General features: G+C 40.5%; 2 protein-coding genes across 4 annotated transcripts in view; both read right to left on the reverse strand.

Moving 5' to 3' along the window:
* The window catches only part of kcnip1a (Kv channel interacting protein 1 a), a 35,371-nt gene extending 27,841 nt beyond the window's left edge, over positions 1-7,530 (reverse strand). Inside the window, exon 1 of the mRNA XM_079351877.1 lies at positions 7,274-7,530. Coding sequence (XP_079208003.1) covers positions 7,274-7,361 — 88 coding nt within the window. The 5' untranslated portion in view covers positions 7,362-7,530. The remainder of the gene's footprint in view (positions 1-7,273) is intronic.
* Positions 7,531-14,088: 6,558 nt separating this feature from the next.
* jakmip1 (janus kinase and microtubule interacting protein 1) overlaps positions 14,089-23,017 on the reverse strand; it is a 32,817-nt gene continuing 23,888 nt past the window's right edge. Inside the window, exons 5-18 of one of the 3 annotated variants that reach the window (XM_079351905.1) lie at positions 21,923-22,414; positions 20,441-21,814; positions 19,972-20,106; positions 19,663-19,779; positions 19,390-19,512; positions 19,209-19,265; positions 18,570-19,109; positions 16,951-17,187; positions 16,145-16,853; positions 15,440-15,570; positions 15,294-15,347; positions 15,018-15,182; positions 14,881-14,934; positions 14,089-14,694 (exon numbers count right to left, since the gene is read on the reverse strand). In XM_079351905.1, the coding sequence (XP_079208031.1) occupies positions 15,045-15,182; positions 15,294-15,347; positions 15,440-15,570; positions 16,145-16,853; positions 16,951-17,187; positions 18,570-19,109; positions 19,209-19,265; positions 19,390-19,512; positions 19,663-19,779; positions 19,972-20,106; positions 20,441-21,814; positions 21,923-22,414 (4,107 nt within the window). In that variant the 3' untranslated portion in view covers positions 14,089-14,694; positions 14,881-14,934; positions 15,018-15,044. Of the gene's footprint in view, positions 14,695-14,880; positions 14,935-15,017; positions 15,183-15,293; positions 15,348-15,439; positions 15,571-16,144; positions 16,854-16,950; positions 17,188-18,569; positions 19,110-19,208; positions 19,266-19,389; positions 19,513-19,662; positions 19,780-19,971; positions 20,113-20,440; positions 21,815-21,922; positions 22,415-23,017 lie in introns of all 3 variants that reach the window. The other 2 variants (XM_079351903.1, XM_079351904.1) reach the window with 2 other exon arrangements.

Raw genomic sequence — 23,017 nt, forward strand, 5'->3', positions numbered from 1 at the left:
AAATGACAGAGGGGCAATAACTGTAGGAAGGGAGTGGAGGATCTGCAGATGGAAGGGAAGTAAATGAGAGCAAAGAATTGGGGAGGGCTGAATAGATGGAAGTGGATCTTGGTGAGGAGGGAAGGAAGAGGGAGGTGGTGGATGAAATTCAGGGAGTACAAAATGACAGAAACAAGATGAATGGACAGAAAAGAGAGATGGAGTGAAAACTGAACCTGGCCAATAAATGGCCCAGATTGTGCTCTGTGACGCCTCAGCCATCAAACAACAGTTACATTTAATGGAGTGAGGAGTTCAAGAGACACGCTCCATTGTCCTGACAGATCCCAGTGAGCACCAGCCGTGACAAATTCATGTTTTTTTTTCCAGGTCCAGAAATGTTTCTTTCGACGGTTTACTTTCATGCACACTTGATGGAAGTGAACAATATATTGAAAGAGTAACAGACTATAGATATCTTTGTATTTGGCTTGATGAGACATTTACATTTAAATAAGCAAAAAAGCAACAGAGCTTGTGCAGAAACAGAGCAAACTTCCCAGTTAACTGTAGAAAAAAAGTTATTAAGGCAGTCTTTCTGTCTGTATTAAATTATGGTGACATAATCTAGAGACATGCTTCAGCAGCCAAATTCAAGTCCCTCGACTCAGTTTATCACTCTGTTCTTAGATTTATAACCGGAGATCCATCTAGCACATCTTTGTATTTTGTGTAACAAAGTGGGTTGGTCTTCTCTGGCACAGAGGTGTGATAAATCTCTCTTCCTTTTTATCTATAAATCTCTTATTGGTCATACATCTACTTATATAACATCTATGCTGAACTGATCCACTGGACCGTACCATACTCACTGTACTGCCCGTCTCCAAGTCCCACAGGTTCACTCTGAATTAAGAAAATCAGCTTTTATTGTCTTTGCCCCAAACATGTGGAACATTGTGCAAAATACCGTTAAGATTGACACTCTGATGTCTTTGGACACATCGAGTCATTTATTGCAAATCACTTCGCCTCAGTTTGTGTTTTTATAAAGACACATTTTGTATGTTCTCAACAAATGTTGTAAATTGTTTGTTTTGTATCTCAACACCAATGTAAATAAGGGAAAACTCAATGATTTTCTCGGCTTAAATAAAGGAATATAATTTCAATGATGGATTTTAGTTGAAAACAGGTTAAAATCATGTCAAAACATCTATGACCTCGTTTTCGTTTTAAATCTTGATAACTTGTTCATAGTGCTGTGTTAGTGTTGGAGGTTAAACATAAACGTTGTTTTCATCATCTCGCCTTCAAAAGACATTTGGAGAAATTTGATAAGTAAGATCATGGCAAATCACAGGATCCAATTTTTCAAACATGAATATTGTGTGGTTTGTTTGTGTTTATGATTTTAAACTGCTTTTTTATGGGGAGTAATACATCAATATTTAATCAATGGCCAACTTTACAACTATCACATTACCACTGTTGGTCCCTTGTGATTTCCCCTCAGTTTGCTAATAATTGTTCCCTAAATGTTCCTTTATTTAGCAAGAAAAGATCTACAACCCACTGAATTCATATATCTTTCATAACAGCTTTAAATTCTCCGTATTAACAGTGTGGTCATTGTCCTTTGATGTCACACTGAGGGTGGGAAGCTCAAATGATTAATGATGTTCAACGTTGTAATGATGTTAAACATTCATTTAAACATCTAAGATCAGACACATCCATCTCTTTATGATTGAACAGAAACTAAATTCAGGTCATACACTTTATCAAGTAAAACAACACATTTTATTACTCTTAAAGTTGTGTCACGAAGAACAACTATAGCACTCTACATGACCTATTTTGGGGCTTGACTCTGCGACAAGTGAACCCAAACAAGTATTTAATCATTACTACAGGTCATGTTTGAAAGATCTGGAGCCTGTACTTCATTGGTAAGTTTCTTGAGCATTTTCTCCTTGAGGCCGTGGCTGCTTTTATCCGTCGCAAGGTGAATATCTCTCAAAGATTCACTGCTGCACACCGCCCACGTACTTTATGTCACCTGTCAAGATGTGAAAAACCTATTTTTTTGTGGCAACCATAACCTGCTCCGTCTGGTGGATACGCAGATGAGGCATTTTGTAGAGGTCTTTAAAATCCAGTCAGCTTGAGTCCTGTGTGGAGTTTTTTTCGGATGATTTTTTTTTTTCTCTCTTTTTAAATGTATTTCTCCAAAAATGTTTTACAAACAGTATCACCTTTTCTGGTTGGTCCTATACTCAGGCTCTGTCACCTTTTACTCCTGTGAACACAGTGATGAGGACAAACCCAGGATGATCTTGAAAAAGTGCAAATGAAAATGCAATTTTACGTTTTTATTAACTGCAGATAAGTTATATTTCTTTAGCTAAAGTTCCTTAATGGTTTCTGTGAACTGAATACCAACACAGCTATTGACTCTCGTCCTGTGTCTCTCTTTTCTTCGCTCCTCAGCAGATAACGGTGATGGAAGTGTTAATTTATGCAGCTTAGGGATTGATTACAGCAGAGTGGGGGGTGGTGTCTTCTCCTCTGAGAGCATTTTCCATATGAATCATTATATTTTATATTAAACACACATTGTGTCCCCTCTGGCACATTAAAGTGACACGACAGCATTTTGGAGATGAGCAGTACATATACACACACTGGTGGGATAAGCGCACACACATGCACACACAAACACACACACACATTCACACATCCAGCATCAAAGTTAAGACGCACATGTGCTTACTATATGTGTAAAGATTAAAATCATGCACACACACGCTTCCATCTTTCTCCCATTCTTTCTGCTCTCATTTACCCATCCATCCTCTTCTGAATACAAATTGCAGCCAAGTCCTCCTGAGGGGGGGGGGGGGGGGGGTGGAGTGAAAAAAAAAAAGGAGCCGTTGAATATTTCATTAAGCACTTATGAGGAACACCTCAGATCCGAGTTTCTCGTTGCAGGTGATCCCTAAGACTGAAAAAAGATGAACACCTTTGTCTCCGACAGCATTCGACAACCATAGAGGAAGAGCTGCTTCATCAGCAAGCGCTATTAAATGCTAAATATTTAATGGTTCAGAATGGTTTGGTTAAGATATTACTTGTGTTCTGATCTGCCTGGCCAATATTGGATAATAATCTTTTTGAGAATCTAGGATGAGGAATCTAACGCCATCTGCTGTGCAATCCAAGAGAATCAGAATAAGAGGAAAACCAAGGCTTTTGAATTATTATCAAAAAAGCTGACATCCAGATATCATGAGCCATATTCAAACATAGGTCCGTGGAGTTTTTTCTGCTGTAAGCGGCTGTCGAAGGAATACTCTTCCAGTTGAGCAAAGAGGATAATTAAGATTGCATGTTCCTCCTATTCTCCACAGAGCAGTGCTTTGAAGACTGAGAGGAGTCAGCACATCTATCTTCTGTGTTTTGCGTCTCCTCTGAGGAGGGTTTGTTTTTGATTACAAGAAAACACCTCCTGGATTCGTTTAAGCACATTTCAGAACATCAAATGTTGATTTGTAGTATGTTTTCAAATGGTATAAGGTTGTAAAACAGACAAACCTGGAGGCTTCCTTCAGAAGACAAAAAGGATTTACATTTTTTGTGGTTTTATAGCTAACACTATTTTATGTGTTGCAATCACCTGTGTCCAGACCACCTCAGGCAGGTGGATTTGAATGTCACTGAATCACCTGAAGGGAGGTCTGCTCGGGCAGGATAAGTGAAATCATGTATAGGATGTTTATAGCGGGGCAGGTCTTGACAAGGTGTCTTCAGGGTTGACAGGGAGCTGGAGAAAAAATGAAGGCAGTGCAGGGAGTGACAGACAGTGGGAGAAAATGTTAACGAGGAAAACCAAAGAGATGAAAATAATTTGGTTTAGAGAGTCGGAAGCTACGAAGAAATGAGTGGAGCCTAACAATGGTCAGTCCATTCTGAGATTACTGATATTATTAACTGATAATTTAGTCATTATGATATGAAATTACCCTAAATGCAACAACAGTCTATAGCCTGTGACAAAAGCACTTTACAAGAGGACTGGATTCAATCAGTTTGAATTACTTGGTAAAACTTTATAATAGATTCTTTACAACATGTGCATTAACCATTAACACAATTGACAGTTCATTAAATTAAAGTTTAATGACCTATCAATTTACCCTTCATTGATAATGGTTGTTATCAAGTGTTGCCAAAGTTCTTTTAAAGCCAACATATTAACTAACTTTAAAAACATTTTTCTATTCAATCTGTCTGACGTGATAATAACCTGAATGGACAAGAAAGGGAACGAAAAATACACAATGCTACCTGCTTTCCTCTTTTTCTTCAAATTGTTGAGTGTAACAGAAGCCTTTTATCACATCACATCAGATCTTAGAATGAAGTCACACAGATTCGTTAAACCTGGTGTGGTTAACTGACGGTGCTTGGGTGTTAAAAATGGCAGCTCATTGTTCTCCCTGTCAACCTGTATTTTCTCATTGCTCCCAGCAGAGGTCGATGTTGCTCTGGTTGTGGTTCTGCACAGCACTAAGCCTTATAGGATTCATGGTTTCTCTTTTCATTTCAGTTTAACGATCACACAAGCCATCAGGATTCTCCCCTTCAGCCCCCATGCAGAAACCCATATAAAGCTCATTATGCCACTGAGAGAGTGCAGTAGAGCTATTCTTTCCCTACAATTTAACACCAGCTCTCGTAAACTGTCTTAAACCGCTGACTGTTAAAGGTCATCTCAAAACTTACATCAGAGTGTAGAAAGCATAGCCATGCCCGTTGGCTTCAGAAAGGACAGGTCTTTGTTTAGCCTTTAATGGAAGAGTGAAAAAAGATGTTCTCGCTGTGCTAGTTGAACACATAGACAGCGTCATAAACTGATGGACAGATGATGGATCAATACCTTCTTTTTTCATATTTGGAGTGAAACTATGTGTCTGTATGGCCTTTGGAGATGTGGAGTTACATGCCTTGAACTTTGAGTAATTTTTTTTTTTGCCCACAGCGCCTAAAGTGAGCAACATCACCTATTTTTCTGAAAGAGATACAAGACATTTTTCCTTTTGTAGAAGGCCGATGGGAGCAGAGTATTTTTTTTCAGCTGTATTTCAAGGAAGATAAAAACGGGTATGGATAAGGATAAAGGCCTACCTAACCAAATAATAAGACGGGGAAAATGTTTGCAATAATAATGAGTGTTACATCATGTAAAGGAGTGAAACTTAAAAGAGTGTTTACAAGGGTGGAATGAACAAACAAGTTGCATTATGGGAACTGTTGGTTCAAATTGCTGAACTTTGAGAGGACAGTGTTCATGGTGTTTTTGTTAATTTCACGATTGCACCATCTCCTTATTTTTACAGACACATTAGTGATGCAGCATTTCTGCTTTGAACTTCATTTTTTTAATGACAAAAACTGAGAGTCAGAGTAATCATATACCTTTGAAAAAAACATTCTTATTTTAAAAAACAACAACAACAACAACAACAACAAGATAAGCTACATTAGATTAGACTTCTATATCATTTCCTCCAAATGGCTTCATAACAGCCCAATTCACTGCCATCTAGTTACTGCTGCAGACAACACTAAATGGGAACCAAGCACTCACACACATTTCTCCAAAAAAGTTCTTCTGATTGCTGCCTTTCAACTACAAAAACAGAACATGTACTTTGTTTCCACCACTTAAACAGAGAGGATCCAGTCCCACCTCTTTTTTTCTGAAATTAAAAGCAAGAGGTCATAAACACAAGCCAAAGAACTCCAAAACTGATGCTGAATATTGAATGCGCGTTTGTGTGTGCATGTGTGTGTGTGTGTGTGTGTGTGTGTGTGTGTATCATCTAACCCATTTGCTGTTATTGCTGTTGTCATATCTGATGTTGTTACAGATGTAGCTCGCGCTCCTATCAGAGCTCTCAGAAGGTGCAGATGTGGACACGTAGGTGCATGTGAATGTGCTTATCAAATTACATGTGTTTCTGTGTGTGTTTTTGTGTGCCTTATTTGCTTTGACATTATGCAGACCCTGATCTCTTTTCCAGTAGCTCTTTTCTGATTGTGTGGGTGTTTTCAAGGCCATCTATTGGAACCATGAATGTTTTAATACACACAATATGTGCACATACTGTAACTCACTGTTTTAAGTTTTTGGGATCGAGAGATTGTTTTATGTACATGATCCCTTTATCACTGCGAATGAATTTCACTCTGCTGAATTGAGTTATTTGTTACATAACAAAACCTCAACAGCAGCTTCCTCGAGACGTATAGCATGTGTGTGTGTGTGTGTGTGTGTGTGTGTGTGTGTGTGTGTGTGTGTGTGTGTGTGTGTGTGTGTGTGTGAGAGAGAGATAAAGAGAGTTATGGAGCGAGGGAAAGAGAGAGAGACCTTGAGGGCATCTCTACCCACTGTATCTGAACGCTTGAGCCATCCAAAACATGTGTGCGCAGTTGAGCATGCCGTTGTTTGACTACTGTATGTGAGCCACTGACTCTTTTGATGTTTCCCATCCCTCCAGACAAAATGTCAACTGGCTGGAAAGGCTTCATACTGTAAGTGTGCATGTGTTTATGTGTACATGAATGTGTATGTGCATGTGCGTGCCTCCGGGCTATACTCCTATGCTGCGTACAGTTTCTGAAGCATGTCATTGTGTATTTCCTTTACTTAGTCTGCTCCAACCATAAAAGCATCGGAATAAGATCAAAATGCCGCACGCACACAAAAATGCAGCACTGAACTATGACCATGCAAGCGCACAGATTAAAACCCAGCTAATGAATCACAATAGTAAAACCCTCCCCTTCCTCTCAGCATCTACTGCGTAACAGCTCCTCTTCCCCGACGGCACACCAATCGGCTTTATTACTCACATTCATCACAGACACACACACACACCCGTCAATCTTCTCTATATCAACTTTATCTCTCTATTAGCTGCATACTCCCTTCATCTCTGTCTCCTCTACTCCTCCCTGTGGAGAGCACACAGAGCAGATCGAGGTCAGCAGCAGACAAAAGAAGAGAAGGAAAAGAGTTGAATGAGCTGAAGATGAAAGATGAAAAGGATGGAACTTAAATTCTGCTTTTGGGATGTCTTTTCATTTGAAGACTTGCCTGCTATGTTATAACTTTTCTCCTTACACTGGATACACACAATGGGGGCGACTTGCACTGCTTGCAACTTCTATGAGAGGCACCTGCGACAATACAAACCAGAGGAGACATTCTCAAGGACTTACATACCTTTAATGAGAGTTCCAGTGACCAGTTTGTGCAGGGACAGGACAAATTTGATAACTCCCTGTTTGCAGCGCTTCGCACAGCCTGTCATCCTGAGCAGGGAGAAAAGCAGCACGGGACGGGGAGGGGGGGGTGGGGTCGTCTCCAGGTCCAAATCAGCAGCAGGACTCCCAAAAAGCAGCAATCAATATAACTTCTCCTGGTGGAGCGTATGAATCCAGCAGTGTGAAAGAAGCACAGGAACGTGTACTCCTCCGTCTGTGTTGCCTTTCCTTTCTCTGAGCTGGAGGGAGAGAGAGAGAGAGAGAAAAAAGAAAGCGGTGATCTCCCTCCCCCTTCACCACTGCTTCACCTCCTCCCCCTTCTGTTCCTTCTCTATCCCAACTCTCAATGTGTCCAAATTAGCGACTGCTGAGGAGCGAAGTGTGCATGCATGCACAAAGAGAGAAAGAATGGGAGATGTGTGTTGAAAAAATAAACACTGTCCAACTGTCCAAGACAACTACAGCTTGTTAGAGGTTCTCTTACAATCTTAGTTTCTCTGAAAACTTTTTTCTAAATGTGTTTTCTGCCTCCAGGATTCCAGTAATGAAGCAATCTCCTGAGCTTTCCCTGTTTTTCCTTTCTTCTTTTTTTTCTAAGTTCCCTCCTGCTGATTGAATTTTTCTTCCACTTTTAAGCGTTGAAGCATTAATCCACTTTCAGCACCACAGACAATGGACAGCTCCTCACTACTCAGCGCAAACACACTGAGCTTGCTCCATTTCCCTCTCTGGGCAAACACACACACACGTCACACACTCCTCCTGAAACGCCTCCTACAGCCATCTCAACTCAATGAATAAAGTTCTTCTGCTGAAAGTCTCCTGGAACTTAAGATGTTTTTTTTTACTATTCTAAATGAAAATGTAACCATTTTTTTTATTAAAGTAATCAAGTAACAAGCTAAGGAAAGCTTACAGTGCCATTTTTGATGCTCAATGCCGTTTATGTCCTTACTAATAGCCCACTTTATGATCAGCAATTAACTGCTGTGGTAATGAATGTAATGTTAATGGTGATGAGGTTAGTTGTCGTTTTCTAACAGTAAAGTTGATACTCTTTTGTTCCCTACAGTATGTTGATTTGTTTCATTTTTTTGCGTTTTCTTTGATCTTCACTTTCCCAATTAAGTGTCTGTGAGTTAAAGATATGACGCGAGGGAAAACAAGAAACACAAAGCTTATGAAATACAGGGAAAGTATTTTGAATTTATTACCTGTGAAAATATAAAGGGAGACCAATATGTACAAATGTATGAGCTATACATTTGTATAATGTATGAGCTGTGTTAATTATCACAGATACAAACGAAGTGAACTTACCAGTCAGAATTCACTGTTCAGAAAATGTTAGGTTAGGGTTGTTTCTGTATCAAATGTTCAATGTTTGTTTATGATAGCAACACAACTTTGATCTCATAAAGACACAAGCTGAGTTAAGCAGGTGACAGTTTGTGTTGATTGCTTTAAAGTGTTAGTATTTCCATATCAGTGTTTATTAGCTACATTTCTGGCATTGCATTCATGAATCTCTAGATGTGCTGGCCCTGCCTTCTCATTTGGCGACCTGTTGGTCTGTTAAATTGTTGTTACTGACACGTGAATGTAATTGTCTGAATGCTGCTGTGACTGTGTTTGTTTCCTTCATAATTCCTTGGCTTCTTTCAATGACTCAGTCGGCTGTGAAACAGAATTGCCCTTCTGGGATTCATAAAGTTGTCTGAATCTGAATCTAACGGGCCATAAATAAAGATAAATTCACTTCAAGTCCCAATAAAACAGAAGCTTGAGAGGATCTAACTGCTGTGTTGTGACTATTTTCAACTAATATGTCATAAAACCAATAACAAAATAGAAAATAATGTTGGGAGAAATTTGATTGGATCTTTAGCTTTGACAAAGCTTTTTAAACGTTTGAAAAAAGAGGAAACGCCCCTGAGTGCAGGATGAGTCATACAGCAGTTGAAAAAGTTTTAAGGAAAGCGAAAATACAGACATTGTGATGTATAATATTCAAAGATAATGCTTCATTGAAATGTATTTGGCAGATAATGAACATCAAACACACAGACCAGGAATATGCAGTTTTCATTTCATAATAGTAAAACAAGAACTTTCAGAACCTACAGCTACATTTAAATAAACAATAATAAACAAACAACAATAATAATAATAATAATAATAATAATAATATTTTGAGTAATTGATCGAATTTCTTGGCTTTAAACAAACTGAGAATTTGTTTTTAAAAACTAGGTTGATGAAAAATAGCTCAAATCAGTGTCAGTTTGACAATCGAGAGTTTTCTACATTCTAAGATGGAGATAATTTACAATGCAGTCTCGATCGTTCACTGTAAATTATTCTGAAAAATATCTCAGTTTAAAGCTCTATAAAAGTATCACATTGGTAAACTGTCCCGAATAAGGACCTTCAATTTAAACATCACTTGATGTTCTCGGATATAGGACTGAAAACAAATAATGCTGAATCTTCGTAGATATTGCAGATCTGTCTACATTGATTTCTTTGAGCCAATCTCCTCTCATCAATAAATGTCTATCCATTCAGGTTTAAAGGTTGTCTTTGACCAGCATGGTTATAGATCACAAACTGTTGACCTTTACTTGGCCCCTGATCCAATCCTGACCAAACCTAATCCAATCCTGAACAGTGCTGCCGTGAAAATCTGAATCTTGCCCTTGAGAGAACTGTAGAGAAAAAGTTCAAGAGAAAAGCTAGAAAAGAAAGAGGCGCACAGGAGAGAGGAGGAAGGGGAAATATGAAGCAGGGGCATAATCTTATAATGTCCTTTCTGCACATTTCTGAGCTATATTTAGTCCTGAAGCATAATGGTGACTGGACTGAGGGCTAGAATGCAAAACGCAAAGTAAGAAGAGAAATGAAGGAATGGATTTAAACAGACATTATGGGGAGGGGGTGGGAAGAGAGAAGGAATGGACGAAAAGCCATGAAACAATAAAAATGCAAATAACATTGCATACAAACTGTTGGAATGGAGAGATTTGATAGAGGAGAAGAAGAATGAGCTGTGGAGTTTGCCAAGAGCGGAAGCCGGGATGTGAAACTCAAAAGTCCTGAACAATCTCAGGGATATTTGCTATTGAACTGAGAGGGTTTGGCAGTGATCAATACTGTTTCCACTGAGTCTGAAGGCATTACAGCAGAGGAAGGTGGGAGAAAGAAAAGAACATAAGAGGGAGAAAACAAGAGGAGTGGAGGGAGGTGAAGCTAGTTGAAAGGCAGAGCAGGGGGGAAAGAAGAGGGAGGTTTGTTTTCTCAAGCACCACCAGTGTTTTGGCTATTAAACATGAAGAAGATTAGCGAGTGGGGGAATTTGCATAAACATGCTTCTCTATTACCGCCCCCATTGTTCATGATTAACGAGATTATGGCTGCCTGTGTGCATAGATTCAAGGATGTAACAGCAGTTAATTGCTTGTCTCTTCCCAAATTAGAAGTGGTGTTGGTTGATGTTTGTTTCAATTTGGATTTGCAAAGAGTGATTAAGCATGTTCTCTTTTCCTAGCAGAGTAGAGAGGGTTCCTGCCTGATAGGCAAGATGTGGAGTGAATTTGAGGCAACTGGAGTTGAAGAGAGGAAAAAGTGAGGGCTCGAGTTTCTAGACAGCAATTAAGTCTTCTCAAATTAAAGTGGAAAAGGGGCAAACTGGCAAAGGAAAGAGAAGACGGACTTCATAAGCTTTTAAGGTGGGGAAAGTTAAGAGATGAAAGGAGAGATGAGGGTTTTATGAAAGAGACAGCTAAGATTCTGAGATAATGGTGTATGAAGAAAGTGAACAAACAAGGGAGAGTAAGTGGAGGGAAACAACGAAGATTGGTTTGAAATGTTTGAGATTAAAAAAAAAAGAAAGTAGAACAAAACCAGAGGAGGGGGTGGAGACGGTGAGAAAAAATGGATGAGGCAAAACAGTAGGAGATTGCTTTGAACGCCGTAGATCTGTCGGAATTGAATCACAGGCGGCCAGCTGTAAGCTCTGATAGTGCTCTGCCTCTAAATATAACAGGCGCTGAGATGGACTGATACGGCCACAACAACAGACACAGCGATGGTGAGAATAAAGGAGGCTTCATCCATGAAGAACAGAGAAAGACAGCATAGAAAATGCCAAATCTGTGCATATATGAAAAGGGATAAGCGCTCAGCAGGCAGTCATTTTCATGTGATGGCATTCTCAGAACGTATGGGTGAGTTATAATGCAATTCTAGTCCCAGCATAACACACATACTTTTATCAGGGACAGTAACACAACCACAAGGAAAACAAAAACCCGCCTCGCAGCATGGAGACCCATCTGCCCAGACGCAGCAGCAGGAGAAGCCCACCTATAGAGAGTGTGAGCAGCAGGAGTCGCCCTGGAGCTCTGAAAGTCCACTCACCACACCACTTGAGCCCCAGGGTGCTCGAGATGTCCGGGGCAGTGATGGAGTGACAAAAATCAGCCTGTGGGTGAAATTAAAACTCCAACAGTGTCCGCCTTCTCTCTCAAGAAACTCTGCAGATGAATACTGTGAGCAGCGGCACACAAACACACACACACAAACACACACACATCCCTGTGAGAAGGAGATATCCCCTGCAGTGCTAATACACACACATATGGAGAAGCGTTGGTGTCTCGACACATCACAAAAGAATATTTTTCCAGGAAGCTTGAGCCCAGCTGCAAGACTCTTTTTATCCACAGCTCCTGTTTTCCTCCCATGTCGGCCCTGCATGTGTCAGAAACAAGCCTGCCGTCATTAACATCCAGCACAGAAAAACAATTAACACAGAGGTCATTAAGTCATGTACACAAGACGTTCATGTGCATGTGCATCATATATGTTGGAGGTGTGTTTTAATAACGAAGGTTACTCTCCCTGGAGACTGTAATGAGAGTCCACAGGGTATTTATTTAGGCTGATTCAGCATCTAACAACAGCACTGCAGCTTTAATTAAAGTTCATTTGAGTAGTGCAACGTCGTCTTCATTAATCTTAAACTTGAGTCTAGTGTGCACAAACTGTACTGTGCATGTATGGTCATGAGTTCAGTGCTTACTATATAATACAATAAACATAATAAATGATGCTACCCTATATGGTACATACAGGGGTTTTGCTCCCTTAAAAAGAGACACTTCAGTATACTGTTTATAGCCTTTGTCAGTTTGCTTCATGATAAGCATCATAATGCTAATTACAGTTCTTAACTGTTTTAGATCAAAACAGTATTTAGTGTTGAAAATTGGCCGTAGATTAACAGCAATCGCTTACAATGTAACTTTCAAAATAAAGCTAATTTTCTTAGTGCAAATACGCATATCTTTCTGATATCGTGGCACAAAATAAAAAGAACCTTAGTCTGCTCACAGTTGAGTTTTCCACAGTGGCACCCCACGGCAGAAAAACACACTCCTCTTCCTCCAGCTGTTACTCTTCTTTCTGTTGAGCACAGACGTTGATGTCCTCAGAGGAGCTCCCAAAGCTGCTGAGCACTGCAGGTGATTATAAAGCCCCCCCCAACCCCTCCCCCCCCCCTTTTTTTTAAACCTGCTGATGGTATTTAGTAGACGTTAAGATGTTTTAGGCTACTTCAGCATGTCAGCATCATCCACCCTACTAAATCTGTGGTGAACGCACCTGTCAGATAAGGAAACAGAGTTACAGACACACTAAGCACAAACACTGCAGCTTTGAAAACATCCATGTCATCCATATATCAAGGTAAGTGATTATATGTCATGATTTTCCTCAATAAGTTTGATCGCTGTCTGATTATAACACTGATGCTAAAACATTTACTGTCACGCTTCCTCCTTCATGATGTGAACATTTCATCATGACTTGAGTACTTTATCTATTTACATGATATCTACTTGAACTACTTAAAGTATTTAAAGATGAAAAAGCTGACTGTGACCATGGCGCATGTCACGCCCCAACCCCCATGTCAGGTTTTAGCACGACTGTGGTCCCTCCACACAGTTTGAGAATCACTCAATAAAATCCAAATATCTCAAAAAAACTGCAATGAGCTAAAAAAGAGGTCACATGTTCATCCTTGTTACTATGATTTTTTAAGATATTTGGAGGGGTTATCGTCGATATTGCTGGGTAAAAAACGTTAAATGTTTTTTTCTTCTCTGGGCAGCGCTGTGTAAATGATCTTTCCTTTGGATTAAACAAAACTTCTTTCACCAGTAAATATGTACGGACTGAAACGGAAATGAATATTATATCATATAAACATTTATTCTCTGTACAGTCTTGAGGAATCATTGGGAATCAATATTTTCATGAGGGTTAGAAAAATATTTTTGCGGCACCATGATCACTTTGCACTCGCACATACAGTACATTAAGTAGCAAAAGAATCTCAGGAGTGTTTAACATTGTATAAAACAAAACAAAAAATGTGAGCGTGCATAACATCTATTAGGTGTTAAAAAGAAAGTGTATGATACAAAAAGGCGCACAGAATGTGATATATTGGCATATTTTTCACAATTATCTCTACAAAAAATATCTGTGATATTAATGTAATCTTCTGGATATTAATAATGACTGTGTGCAAATTGCAGAACTTAAATAACACCTGGTTTCTGTGTGTAAGGTAATACAGTAGTCTTATGCAGAGTGCGTCTTTGGAGAGAATCAACTTTTTCCATATTTGGCTTCATGTGGTGTCAAACTCAAGTAAAATGACCTCTGAGTACAATGTTGTGTCGACATCTCAAACAGTGTGTTTCATTAAAAAAAGGCTTTTCAAAGAGTGAACGTCTTTTCAGTGAATCGTTCCAAGTCACAGAGTCCAGAGAGGCAGATGAAGCCGTACAAACAGGACCTCCTAGTTAACACAGTGTTCAAATGCGCAGCACGGGCAGACTTCCAAACTTTTCAGTCCTGTGAAGTTGTGAACAGTTGTGAAATGTTAGTGCCACAGGCAGCTTTTGACAACATGATTGATCTTGTCTTCATGATGTTTGCAGTAAAGTATCAGTTTGTCTACTTGGCGGCTCCTCTTGTAAACACGTCGCTCCATCCTTTAAAAGGCTGTATCCAGTGGGCAGGACTCTGAAACAGAAACTTCTTCCAACAAGGTAATCATCACCTGTTCTTACATGCAGATCATCTGCGTGGTGTTTTGTTTGACATCTTCAGTAAACCGTGGTGAGGTTAGCATGGCCACAGGTCATTTCATTTTTAAAGGCGAAACACTACAATGTGAAATGAGTTTTTCTGGTTAGTTGACTTCAGCCTGAGGTTGACCTAGCAGTATGACAGTCTCGCTCGCTGTCTTCTGAGCTGGAGGTCAGGACGCTCCCTCAGAGGGCTGATGCTCGAAATAACTGTGGACTGAAGGACAGACACACAGAGCAGAGGAGAAAATAGATCATGAAACATGGGTTGAAATAAAAAGTTCCTACAAGGTATTTTTACTATACGTATATTATATTAGCAGCATTATATTAGACGGCAAGTGTGTGACATTTATTTAATTACATTTCATTTCACACACAGACAAAAAAAGACAGAACTTACCATTCAGACATTGTCACAGGAAATTCACGTTTTTACTAAGAAGTTTCCTTTATCCTTCAGAAAAAAAGAATACATTACATTATTAAATGAATTTGATAATAATAAGTCTAATAAGGTAGTCTAATAATAGTACTTACATGTTGGCCGTTGCCATCCTTTTTAATCTAGTCAGGGCTGTTGTGGTGTGTTCTGCCTGAAGCACTGTACAAGGTGTGGACAGTGTTTGATCTGAGACCATTAGAGCCCAGCGTCTGGACACTGATCTGGACTGGGAGACTCAGGTTGACGTTTTCCAGAATACACTTAAGAATAAAAAGACAAAATATTCATAAATGAAATGCTCTTACTGAGTTTGTCTTTTAAAGGATGCAGTAAAGGACACAGATGTTTCAGGTCAGCAGAAAATGAGATACCTTTGTGCACGCTGAGCTCATGACAGATTTGTGGAAGTCTCCATCGACCAACACCTGACAGGTGACAGTAAATTACTTTAGACGGATACATCTTCTGAATTCAAAGTCAATGTGTCAGCTTGCAGCTCCGTGTTTGTTCTGCTCACCCGGTATCCGTACACAAATGTGCCGTTACTACAGCCCAGTTCGTCTAGCGTCGGCCTCTCCCAGCCAATCAGAAGGCTGCTCTGGCCCACTTTCTTGATGACCTCAACAGAACAAACCTCGGCTGGAACTCCTGGAGGTGATAGGAAAAAGAGACATAAAGCACAACACACATGTAAAGAACATTTCTCCAGTACAGTACACTCCACATGCAAAATGTATATATGTGGCTAGTAACAGGTTATTTTTACAATGTACCCTTTCTCATTTCATTTCTTCCACATTAACAAAAAAAAAAAGAACTTACAGCAAACTGAGCTCACTAACAAATCCAAGCAATCAATCAAAGCTGTGTTTTACACAACAGTGTGATGCTGCATTTGCAATAAACAGGGAAACGTCGAAATGCCAGAATTTGTGCTGACATTTCCAACAAGATTACTTATATATGTATAACACTGAAACAATAGAGGATAACCCATATCTAAGCTATGTGCCAAAGCAAACCACCAAGAAGTAATACTGCACAATCATTAACTGCAGCATGCACTACAGCTTAGCAAAGAGCTTGAACAAAGTTTTAGGGCATGCTGTTTTATTGTCACATAAATAAAACAGCATTTCAACTTTTTATAAAACAACCATTTCTTCTTTAAGGCCTTTAAGCAGCTGTGTTTGCCTTGGTGAAAACTATCTCATTTATTTACCTGGTTTCAGCCTTGTTGTCTCAGGAGCAGCAGTGCACTTGGTGGGAGACTTGATGGTTCTCACCGGAGAGCAAGGAGCAGACTGAGTTGGCGAGGCAGGAAATACAGTCCTGTCATATGCAGGGGCAGCACCATTGGTTTGAGGAGGCGTGGTCAAATGATTAACATCTTGGGCAGTTGTGTCTGAGGCAGTGTGTTTTGGATTAGTGTCAGAGCAGATCGAGACATCAGAGTCAAGTATCGTGATCCTCTGAGCTAAAGGAGAAGAAGCTGCAGGTTTCACATCAGGTAAGTCCGTGAAGGCAGCGTTTGTCTTCGTCGATTTTGGATCTTTTGCTGTATTAGAGCAACTGCTGAATTCGGATTCAGCTGCGCCAGGCGAAACGAAGGCTAGGCTAAAATGAGCAGGTGTTGCAGTTTTAGACATTCCTGCTTTTAAGTGATGGGGAATTAACATGTTGGGATTGAATTTAACATGAGCAGACCTCGAGGTAACTGCAGTATAAAGTGTTGTCTTGGTAACAGGTGTGGCTGTCACTGCTGAAGTGGATTCAGCTTTGCTCAATGTGGTCAATGGGAGAGAGTTGGTGTCTGGTTTATGGAAAGTGATGCTCTGCTTTTCAGTTGGAGTGGCCGGTCTCAGGACTGCAGCTGGAGAAAATGAGAGACATTTCCTGGGCTGCTGCGATCGTCCTCTGCTCACCTGACCCTTGAATCAAAGAGACACATGAGCATGATATTGGTTATTGTTGCACAGAGATTTTTCATTCATATTTCCACACTAACCCACATCATCTTCAGCGTACCTGATAGCTGCTCCTCATAGTCATCTGCAGTTGCTCGTGTAGGTTAAGGATCTTTTCAGGACTGCTCAGCCTCCTGCTCACACTGACTCGTGTCCTGGAGGGAGCAGCAGTACTCAGTGAGGATCCAGTCGACCTGGAAAGTTCCAGGGAAGATTTTCCTTTTTTTTCTGGTTTATGAAATCCTAGTGTTTCTGTAGCGCTGGTTGCTGGGATTGGTCCAGTGGTTGGGGGACAGAGCTGTGGAAGGAACAAGATAAAGCCAATTATAGTTTTTCTTTTAGTTCTTGTTTTTTTTATTTTATTTTTTATCTGAAATAAAAACATTGTAAGTTTCATGGTTACCAAAAATGTTATGTTCAAAGTGTAAGCATCTCAAATGATTTTATACACTCAGAGCCGGGACCATAAATATGTACTTTGTCTTATAAACAGCCACCACGCATGGTAATAAGAAACTAGTAAATGGTGCATGACTACATGAACATAAAATGTAAGCCTGCATAGAGACAACTGAAGACAGGTCCTCAGTGTTATTGCTATATTTCTACTAAAAGTGTTACAAAGGAGAAATCTGACAGTAAAATAAAGCTGTTTGATGTACATACTGGCACCTGAATACATTAATAAAAATAGATTTGAACACTTTTAACTCATCCTTTTCTTTTAAATATCTGATTAAAAGTAAGATCTTTGCCTCTTTGCTTAAATTCTTTCTGAACTGACAAAACATGTTATTTTTACAGTCAATAATAAGAAGGGATAGTATTGCAAAAACACAACATGTGACTTTGATGTGCGCTTGTTCTGATTACATAATCATTTATTACTGCCCAAATGTTGCATAAAACTCCACAACACAATTCTTTAATTCTTTTACTGGATTAATAAAGTATTTCTCATTCTGATTCTGATTCTGCAATTCACTTAGCAGAAGCTTTTATCCAAAGCGACGTACATCAGAGAGTAAGTACAACACAGGCAAAGATCTAGAAAAGAGGAGACACATTATTAAGTGCAAATGAATACCTTGAAGTCCAATTGGACGCACAGGTGGTTACAGGCAATGCACGGAGGCAAAGCACAACATTGCCGGTCATTCTTAGGCGCTCTAACCAGTATAGAAACTATCTTAAAAGTCGTTATCAAACAAAACCGTCATCATTACCATCATCAACATCAATAATATCAAGACCATCGTTATCACTCTAATTAAGGTCGTAAGTATCCTTGAAAGAGCTGGGTCTTTAGTTTTTTTTCTTAAAGGTGCAAAGGGACTCTGCAGATTGAATGGAGTTTGGAAGTTTGTTCCACCACTGGGGGGCGACAGAGGAGGAGAGTATAGTTAGCATCTAAGGACCTTGTTGTGAAGGTAGAGCGTAGTGGGCGGGAGGGAGTGTAGACTTGCAGTATAGAGTTAAGGTAAGGAGGAGCCGTTTTGTCTCTGATTTTTAAGTGAGCAAGCAGAGTTTTAAATTTGATGCGAGCGGTAACTGAGAGCCAGTGGAAGAAGATGAACAGGCGTGCTGCTGCATTCGACACACCCGCTGAACACATTTTCTTTAAAATCCAGCAGGATTAAACACATAATTCTGAGAGCAGCTATGTTTGCATCATCTCACCTTTTCTTTGTCCGTGTCTAAGCTCTCTTTCAGTTCTGAAGCACCGGCTGAAGATGTCTTTTTGACACTGACGTGATCTTGCACAGGAGAGTTGGCATCTCTCTCAAGTGTCCCTGTAGGTGCAGGAGAGACTTCACTGCTGCACTCTTGGTGACTTGTTGAGGATTTAACGGCGACTGATGACATTTCAGGGCTCCTTGTTTCTCTACATTTACCAGCAGAATCAGTTGTTGACATGTTTTGGCCCTGCTGATTCACAAGAGGGGATATAGCGCAGGAGTTCTGATCAGGTGTGAATCCACTGCTGTAGTCTTGAAGCTTTAAAAGGAATCCTGGTATAAGTCCAGTACTGTTCTCCCGAGTCTTCCATCCTGGTGTGAATGCTGCAGTGTAGTCCTGCAGCACGGTGTCACTGAGCAGTTCCTCAACCTGCTGTGTGAGGACGGGGTCCACAAAGCCTCGTCTGTTCATGGTCTTCATCAGCTGAGCCAACAAACTGTTCCTCTCCTGACACATCCCAACCAGACAGGACAGCTTGGCCTGTTATCAGAAAAAAAAAAAAAAACACGTGAGAAACACTGAAAAAATAAGGATATAAATAAGGATTCAGTGACAAAAGAACAGATTATGTAGGAACACCTTTAAAGGAGCCATGTCCAGATCCTTTGGACTCCTCTTTTTCAGGAGAGCCTCATACTGTAAAGAACAATACAATAAAAACACAATTAATATGAATACAACAATTAGATTATATCTTACTAACTCATGAAATAAGGAAAGCTGCATTCACTCCCAAAGTCAGCGCTGAATGGTTACCCACCTTAGCTCGGAGGTTGTTGTATTGTGTTCTGAGTGAGACTAGAGCGGTGCCCACATCTTCTTTGCTGTCCTGTCCTCGTTTTAGAGCGATATATTCAGTGTTCAGCTCCTCGAGTGCCACCGTCTGCGAGGTTTAAATGCACGCACAGACAAACACACAGGAACAGATGATGCTCTCGGTGTTGCTGGGTTTCAATATTTGTGCTTTGCCTTGATGTGTCACTGCTCAGGTTCCAGGTGATAGATGCCAATTAAGGCATCATCAGCTTCTTACCTGAGCTTTGAGCTGAGCTGTGAGCCCGTTGTATTGCTCGTCTATTTGCGCCTTCATTGATAAAGCATTAGTCTTCTCCCTGACCACGCATGTCAGCTTACTCTGCAGCTCGTTCACCTTCAGTGACACAAACACTTGTTAGGTGTAACAGATAAATAAGAGATAGACACAAACTTATATTGTGTGTTTTTTCAAAGGTATGTATGCTGCAGGAGTCTTTTTGAACTGTACATGTGCTTCACATCAGTGCAGGAGACAAAACAAGATTGTGTCTGATGTTCATTTAAAATCAATTATTGTTTGTAATACCTGGGTCTTCAGGCTTTCATTTTCCATTCTGGTATCTTCCATCTGATTGGCTATATCCGTCAGCCACATCAGGTCGTCAGCTGCCTTTCTCTCGTCCTCTTTGCTCCTGACCTCTGACCTCTCTTCGTGCAGCCCCTGGGTCTGAACGTAACAAGACAACAGACAAAAAGATCTGTTCCTACATTTATCAGTTTGAGCACCAAAGTGCACTTGTGACCTTGACGTGTTAGTTTGACAAAAAAAATTAACAAATGCTTTTTATCGTAAAAGGACATTTGTGCAAACACATCTACTTTGCTTTTGCCCAGCTTATTTTGAGAGCTTCAGTCTCCTGCAGCAGATCAGTTTGCTCCAGCGAAGCATCTAACCACGTAATCCAAGTTAATGATACACAATCAGCCGAATGTATTAAAAGTCATTAAAAATCGACACTTCAAACACATTATGGAAAAATAATCACTTCTAATACCTGCATAGGGTTTGCTCTGTGGGCTTTCGTCTGACATCGTGGTGTTGCTCCTGTCTCAGTTTTCTTTTCGACAGCACTGTTTGCATTCATCAGAAGCTGCTTCTGGTTCCTCCCTTCTGTTTGTGTTTGGCTGTGGTGTGCAGCTTGAAGGCTTCTCTCCTCTCTAAGGCCCTGTAGTAATGTCTTTGTTTGTGTTTCTTCCTGTTTTAAACACCTTACTGACTGCTCAATTCTTCCTTTCTCTTCTGTCAAACTACGAACCAATTGTTTTAATCTGTCCTGGTCTTCTTGTAAAGTGTAAAAGGATTGTTCCTCGCCTCTCTGTTCCTTTAGAGACTTAAGAGAAGACGTTATTCCATCTCTCTCAATTTTCAAATCGAGCACCGTCTGGCTTAACTGCTCCCTCTCTGTCTGTAAACTTAGTAGTGACTGCATGATTTGATCTTTCTCTTCTTTTCCTCTCAAGAGAGATTCAAACAGAGTCTTGTTCTCTGTTGTGAGAGCAGGTAAACACTTAGCTAGCTGCTCTTTCTCATCTTTCAGGTCACTAAGAGATTTTATTAACTGATCTCTTTCATCTCTCAGCCCGCAGACGTTCCTGGTGAGCTGCTCTTTTTCTTGTCTGACACCAGCCAAAGACTTAGTGACGCTGTCTTTCTCCTCCTTCAGCTCCCAAACTGTGCGGGTTAACTGCTGTTTAACTTCTGTCTGTGTTGTGACTGACAGAGCTACTTCTCTCTGCTGCTCTCGGAGAGATTTTATGGCCTCCAGCAGTTCTTCTTGTTCTGTTTTGAGGCTCCGGACAGAAATGGTTTGTTGGCGGTTCTGGAACAGATCATAGTGATTGATTTGTTGAGGCACAGTAGTTGAATCATCTGGATGTTGATTGGACATCGGGTTTGGTCCGTCCTCTTTGAGCACACTTTCCACCAAATCTTCAACACGTTTTTCTTGGTCATATAATTTGAAACATCCTGATAATACAGACGAGTTTTCGAACTGCAACTGAGATCCATGCAAACCCTTGTCCGAGTCCCTCGTACGTTGTCCACTCTCCTCAAACCTTTGCTGCATCTCCATGATGGTGTTGAGATCATCCTCAGTCTTCTTGGTGAGCTCTGTAATCAAACCCCCATGGTCCTGGTTTTCCTGCTCTAATCTGGCTACATCTGCCTCGAGTTTGTGAATGTGCTCCCTCAGCCGTGTCTCCTCCCTCTTCATCTCATCTTCTCTTCGCTCAATGTGAGCGAGAAGCTCCTGGATCCGGTCCGCTAAAGCCCTGTTCTCCTGATTGAGAGCCTGGACGAGATCGTCCTGAGCAAGGGCGAGAATGGTGTTACTTTCTGCTCCAGCACGCGAGAGTGAAGTGCTAATCTGACAGGGAAAGAGAGCGAGAACTTGATCAGTGATAGACAGGAAAGTTTGTTTTTGATTTCTTATCTGCGCAGAACCTTAAGGATTACTGCAACTTCTGTGAAATACCTTTTCTTTTGAAGATTCCTCTTCTTCCTGTTCGTCTTTCTTTAGATTTATTTTCAATTCAGTATTCTCTTGAGTCATCACCTGCAGCTGCTCCTGTGAGTGCTGCAGGGCCACCTCCAGGCGATCACGTTGTTCTTTAAGGGCTTCAAGATCATCTCCAAACCCCAAGCTCCGGTAGGCTTCCCTCAGGGCATCCGATTCCTCACTGGGGACTTCTTCCAGGTTAAGGATCCCTCTGGGGCACCAGGTGCCATTTTTAAACTCGTCACCTGTCTCTGTAGTCAAGGACAGTGACTGGAGGCTGAGGTCGGTTTTGCAGCCAATATGGGTGAAGTGCTTCAGAACGACATCTTTAGGTGATGAGTCTGATTTGGCGAATGGGGAGCGATCCTCTGTCGCTGTCTGTGTGCACTTTGCTGCAGCCTGGTGGTGAAAATGTGTAACTGCAGGGGAGTTAGGGGGGCTGTTATCCCCATTTGAGGTGAGATTTACCTGCACAGAGATCAAAGAGCAGAAAGGACAAGAACATTCTTTATGTAAACATGACAATGACAAAGCGATTTAAAATGAAAAACACGGTTTCACCTTCTTGTCCCCCTTGATGTTAAGATTCAACTAGATAAGCATGTGCAATACAGTGGTGGTTATGTAACATTAGAAATCCTAGCAACAGAGCTTTTTCTCTTCAGCAGCTTTCCCCCTTTAATGCTTAATACCTTCTCATAAAATAACAAGAAGGATTTACAGCGTTAAGCCAATAATAACACCAGATCAAATAATCATGGGGCCTCTACTTCTTTTTACAGACTGTATTTTGTCTGGTTATAAAAAAAAAGAGGAAATAAATCACAGTCAATAAGCATCTCTACTAATCCTCGATGAATGCATGTTGTTGTGGATGCTCCATTATCAAGGACACGTATTTCTATCCCACATATTCCTGGCAATCCTACACACAGTGGTGCTGACGTTGGAACAGTTACATTTACAAGTAAATGGTTTCATACTTTAGGACAGGGAAAGAGACTTTATTGTTGTGTTGCAAATAATCAAACATAATGTTCTTGACTTGTGCTCAGGAGATTGTCCTCCCAT

The sequence above is a fragment of the Symphodus melops genome (genome assembly GCF_947650265.1).
Source record: "Symphodus melops genome assembly, chromosome: 9".
Classification (NCBI taxonomy): Eukaryota; Metazoa; Chordata; class Actinopteri; order Labriformes; family Labridae; genus Symphodus; species Symphodus melops.